The sequence below is a fragment of the Haplochromis burtoni genome, unplaced genomic scaffold (assembly GCF_018398535.1).
Source record: "Haplochromis burtoni strain Fernald_Lab_line unplaced genomic scaffold, NCSU_Asbu1 Contig_176, whole genome shotgun sequence".
NCBI lineage: Eukaryota > Metazoa > Chordata > Actinopteri > Cichliformes > Cichlidae > Haplochromis > Haplochromis burtoni.
In genome coordinates, this window is record NW_024582537.1 from 255347 (window position 1) to 261346 (window position 6000).

The following is a 6000-nucleotide window of genomic DNA, read 5'->3' on the forward strand; positions in this document are numbered from 1 at the left end:
TGAGGTGTAAACAGGAACAAGCATTGGGAAACACCCAAGCCTCAGTGGCAGGGCCCAGGCCGCATCATTAGTACTGACATTAAGCTAAACACTGAGCCAGTGTCTTTTCCCCACGCCTGCCAATCACTTCCATGACTCACAGTAGATTAAATGGACGCCCGTTGGCTGACCAACCAACCGCCGTTCTCATAAGTGGACCCAGTGTTTTATTTTAACTGAGATGCAGTTTTTTCCCTCGCCCTTTTCATACAGGGTGTGGAACACAGGGAAGGAAACCCACACGTTGCTCAAACCTTGGCTCGCCTACACCATTAGAATAAGTGCGAGGCTTAAGTTCGTTTATAATTCATCTCGAAAAATATAGTGTAAAGATATCCTTTTTCCTTGCTATTGGCAGAGTCAGGAGCACACAGGATACCCACACCTTTGATCCAAGCTCGCGTGTCAGAGGCCCCTCTGTCATTTTACCATTACTAGCTGGTTTATTTCCAAGAAGACACAAAATTTGTTTTGCCTATAAATTTTGTCTCATGTGAGCTCTATCATTTTTAGATGTTCATTTCATTCAGACAGATCTGAATACCATTGGTTTCCATGGCCCTGAGCACGTGCAGAAGGACATTTCTGTGCCAAACCAAAATTTACCGGACCTGCTACAGCTGAGTGGTTTTGGGCTCTTTCTGTCACTCCAACACATTCCTCCTTCACCGGCAGATATCTGTCGCCATTGCAGTTCTCTGCTCGCCGTCGCCATCCGTTCCTGTGGATTTGAAGTGTCACATTCAATTAACAAAGGCCTCTGGTGTCTGCTGAAGAGTACAGTCAATGGTCTTTTTCAGATTTAAAATGCTGATGTCATTGGAGGCGTATGAGCAAGAACTGGTGACATTTAGGGAAGTCCAACCAAATCCAGTTTTATTTATAGGACCAAAACAGCAAAGCAAAGCAATGAAAATGACAAGAAACAAAAGGCAAGAAGACACCACTCTCATTCTGAGTTAAAAGGCAAGGAGCAAAAAATGAGGGGATCTTCTGTGGCTGAAAAAACTCAGTTACCTTTTGTTTTGAGTCAAGCTTCAGGGACTGCAAGGAGCAGCTGGTCCACTGACCTCACCGACCTCAATGGGACTCTTGCAGTCAGCAGCTTACATATGTAAGTTGGTGCTGATCTATTAAAAGTTATAAAAACAAATAATAAAACTTAAAATGGGCCCTAAAATTTATGGGAAACCAGTGGCAGGAAGCTAGGATGGAGTAAATGTGCTCATGTTTGTGTGTACCCGTTAAAAGATGAGCATAACTGTGAGCATTACTGAGGTTCGCTACTGCTGATATTATATACAGCTGCAAAGGGCCCAGGTCCAAGAGAGGCGCGACACAACCACATCTGGAAGTGAACACAATAACCTCAGTTTACTAAAATTTGAAAAATTTAAGGCCATCAGAATTAGAAACATCCACATTTGGCCAAGTTGTGCACACAGACAAGAAATTTGAGTCCAGTTCACTTTGCTGTTCTGCACTGGGTACCAAGCCCCAAGTGTGATCTTGTTCCTTCCAGAGGTCTTTATAAAGGAAAAGTGAGAGTACGTCAGTGGGACAGGACAGGGTGGGCTAAGTTACAGTTTTCTTTAAAAATGAAAAAGTATTGTTCACAGGTTTGTGCCACTTGTTTCCAGACTTCAAAGTGGACCTATTCTGGTCATTCAGAAATATATTTTTATGGCTAGACTCTACTAGAGCAACTCTGCATGATTTACAGTTCAAGAGACAACTGTCATTTAACTTATACTTGGCCCTTCAGTTCACTCGATAAAGCTGTTTTAGCTTTATGTGAATGATGGCCTTCATATTGATCAGATGAAGAAACTATTGGGAGATATTGGTGCACTGTCCACCACTATCATGTGTTTTGAAAGAATATATTCAATGCCAAGGAGCTTTCTTTAATTTGTCACCTGTGTTTATGTATTTGTGTGCCTTCAACTTTTAGAGAAAGGAGTCAAGCACAACTTGAAAAGTATAAACATGGCATTAGTGATAGATATTTAATGGCTCATTTACATGGTAGTACTTTTATTTTTTGACTTTAGCTTGAATTATTTGCGAAAACTTTGCTAATAATGTGGGTGTCTTTGCAGTGTGTTGGCTGGCTATAATGGCACCATCTTTGCATACGGCCAGACGGGAAGCGGGAAGACCTTTACCATCACAGGAGGGGCTGAGCGGTACAGCGATCGTGGGATTATTCCTCGCACCATTTCCTACCTATATGAACGGTTCAGCCAGGTCAGCAAACTGTTGTTCATTTGCCTGTTTTTCAGTTGATTATGTGCAGAACATAACAATCATCTTTTTACCCATTATTATTATTATTAGCTTCAGAAAAATGTCAAAAATATGTAAGTCTTTTATGTGATTTATTGGTGCTCCACAGGACAGCAGCATGGTTTATACCACACATATCTCTTATCTGGAGATCTACAATGAGATGGGATACGACCTTCTGGATTCCCGACATGAAGCATCTCGACTGGAAGACCTACCGTCAGTGCCCATTTTCTTATTTTTAAGCGGTTGCACATGTCAACAACTAGGGTCATATGGTGTATATTTTAACTTTAATTTAGCCACCTCAGCCTGGCTCACAGTTATTGTGTGGTGAAATATGGAGACTCTAGTGTTTAGCAGCCCACTATGAACTGCCAGCTGACATAATGAGGCTGTGGGACCGCAATGGATGTGGTCAACCTGGTGGCAGACTGCAGGAGAGCAAAAGAGTCATGTGGATAAATAGTTTTTCAAAGCTGGTCATTGCAGCCGGTCTTTTTTTGTCCATCTGCCATTTGTTTGCAGGATTTCATGGGCTCTTTTGTTGCTTTACTCAGAACCTTTTTCTTGTTTGTTTGTTCCTTTCCGTCGTGATCCTCTTTTTTACTTTGCCTCCATCTTTCTTTGCAATCCTAATTTCCATCTGTCTAGACGCTGGTCTGTGCATTTAATTTTTTGCCTATTGTGTTTGTGTCACACACAATATTTATATTCATTCACTTTATTTTACCTTTAGTGGGACCTTCTGAGGTATTGCCATTGAACCCATGATAGGACTTATCAGTAGTTGTGACAATATTGTACCTGGCTCATTCCATGTAAATTGAAGCACATAGTCAGGGGACTAGGTCTGCGACCCAGTATTCTCTCTATTGTTTGTATTTTCTCTCCTCTGTGTCCCTCTCTCGCTCCCTCTCTCTGTCTCTTGTGTCAAGCTTGCACCTCCCAGTTCATGTCTCTCCATGTTTCCTCTTTTTTTTGAAAGTATTCTGTTTCCATGTTCAGTGTGTTTAGTTTTGCTTCCTCTGTGGCATCTTGTTCATTTGTGTCAGAGTTGTCTCCCCAGGTGTGTCCACTTCCCTCATTATCCTTCTGTGTATCTAAGTCCTCTGTCTTCCTCTGTTCATTGTTGGGTCGTCTGTTTACTTCATGTCAATTCTTGTCAGTTTACAGAGTCTTGCTTTCTACTGTTCATGTTCATGTCAGGTTTAGTTTACTTCACGTCCATGTTTCACATGTTCCTATTCAGTTTCATGTTCTCGTTGTCATAGCTGTTTATAACAGTCTTTCTATGACATTTGGTATGATGGGATATATCCTAGATTCAGTAGAAAATTGTACCAATTAAGTGTCCATGACAGTTACAAAAGCGGGCATTGGTACCTTGGGTGCTTTCTATTGTTTTTACTGAAGAATTTAAATAGGAATTTAAATGGGAATGACGGTACAATAAAAGTACGGAGACGGAAAGAAACAACTCGTGATCCAAAGCATTCCATATCATCTATCACACATGGTGGAGGCAATATTATGGCACTGGCATGCCAATGCAGCGGAGTGTTTATTGATGATGTGACTGCTGATAGAAGTAGCAGGATGGATTCTGAAGTGTACAGGTCTATGCTCTTCTCAGATTCAGCCAAATGCTGCAATCTGATTGGACAGTGCAAATAGATAATGGTCCAAAGCAAAGTAGAGAAGCTACCCAAGAGTTTCTCAAGGCAAAGAAATGTGATGCTACTCAAAGGCCAAGACAATCACCTGATGTTAACCCAGTAGAGCATGCTTTTCAGTTTAAAAACCGAATGCAGAAAGATCCACATACAACAGGTAACTGAGGATGGCTGCAGTAATGGTTCAGCAGAGCAGCTGATTTCACAGGGTTTATGTATGTAACTTACATTTTACTTTAAATTATATTTCATGCAACTTACGGCAAAACTATTATTTTTTGCTACCTTAGACTGAAAACAGTCGGTCTTGTGCTTTTGCAACTTAAAATCTAGAAGAATCAAGGCAAATGTGTTCCTGCATGTTCCTTTTTTCTCAGAAAAGTTAAGTAATTAGGTTATACCCATGTAGAGGCAAAAATAGACTTTTACTGTCACCTCTGTTTCTGAGAGTGTTATCCAGTATTTTCATGTACTTGCTCGATTTAGGTTTCTCCTCTCCATTCACAGAGAATCCAGCTCAAGGTTTAGATACCCACAAATCACAGTCTTCTGGAAATAGACAGTGCCCGTCGTTAACTGTGCTCTGGCCACACTTGCTGATTCAAGGAGAAGCTGTGGCACTGACTGATGTCTCTCTTTCACTGCCTACAGTACCCCATTCTCTTCTTTATTTATTATTTCCATCACATACTCAGTTTTCCGCCCTCTCGATGCCAGAAGTCTGCAAATTACCTTAATCCATTCTCGGTTTTTGTAAAAATACAATAAACATTTATATTTCGGGTTGGCGTGGCTGTTTAGGAAAACAACCCTGCCAGGCCACAGCTTTTAATCACATTAAGATTAATTCTGTTTTATCAAACCACCTCAATTGCCTACACATGTTAGTATAATTGTCTGCATGTGTTCGCGTATCATTCCACCCTCTTTGACATGTCAGTCTAGTAGCCATAGTGTCACAGCCCCTGTGGCGGGATGGAAATAATGTGGTGAGATCACAGGGGTTCCTTAAGTGCACCGTATTTCAAAGGGTGCCTGATGTGGGCAAGAACCAATCACCTGTTTGTTTTTAAAAGCAAGCCCTGTCTGTTATCAAATCATGAACTCCCAGATAGATAAAGCACAAAGTGGGTCGCAGCCCACACTGACATGCATGTGTGGTTTGTTTGGATTCAGAGCTGAGCGACGCCTGGTGAAGAGAGGGAAATGGATGACATAACTCAGATAATTCTTTTTTTGTAATTGCTTTGCTTGGAATGATTGGGGGTTTTGTCTGATTTCTGGTCATTTGTCTTTGATAATTCTCCCCATTAAAGATTCTTTTTCTGTTTTTTCAGAAAAGTAATGATTATGGAGGATCAAGACCAAAACATCCATCTGAGGAACCTGTCCCTGCAGCAGTCAGTGAATGAGGAGGAGGCTCTAAATCTACTCTTCCTTGGTGACACCAATCGTATGATCGCTGAAGTAAGAGCAAAAAGGGAAATAAAGGCTTCTGCTTTTTAATTTACATGCTATGAAAGCAGTGTTAAGAATTAGGATTGTAGGCAGCATACAAAAATATCGCTAACCACTACCGGGGTAAGCAGCATAAAAGGCATTTTTTGTCCACAAATGCAATATGCGTTCTAAAAGGTACCTTAAGACCCATCTAAAATATTATTTTGGTCCCATGTGGTCCTTTTTACCGTGTTTTTCCCCAGTAAAACCAAGCATTCTCTCTGTAATTTATGTTTATGTTGTGGTGTTGTTTTTTTCCACACTCAGACGCCCAGACTCCCCACGCTGATGAGACATGCGGTGGGTCAGCTTTTGCTTTGCAACCTGAGCTTTGGAGCAAAAGGCTGATCTCACCTCGTTTGCTCGTGTCGGTAGTTTGTAAGTAAATAGCAGACAGTAAAAGTGAACAGGATAATCAGGTTTCAAACAGGCAGGCTCTTTAGTCTTAATGAGAATGTTGAAGTGTGCGGCTGTGATGCTATCATGAAACAAAACC

At 41.2% G+C, this 6000-nt stretch overlaps 1 protein-coding gene across 1 annotated transcript in view; it reads left to right on the plus strand.

The window, feature by feature from the left end:
• The window catches only part of kif6 (kinesin family member 6), a 70523-nt gene that overhangs the window by 12081 nt on the left and 52442 nt on the right, over window positions 1-6000 (plus strand). Inside the window, exons 4-6 of the mRNA XM_005933972.2 lie at window positions 2142-2289; window positions 2438-2547; window positions 5342-5471. Coding sequence (XP_005934034.1) covers window positions 2142-2289; window positions 2438-2547; window positions 5342-5471 — 388 coding nt within the window. The remainder of the gene's footprint in view (window positions 1-2141; window positions 2290-2437; window positions 2548-5341; window positions 5472-6000) is intronic.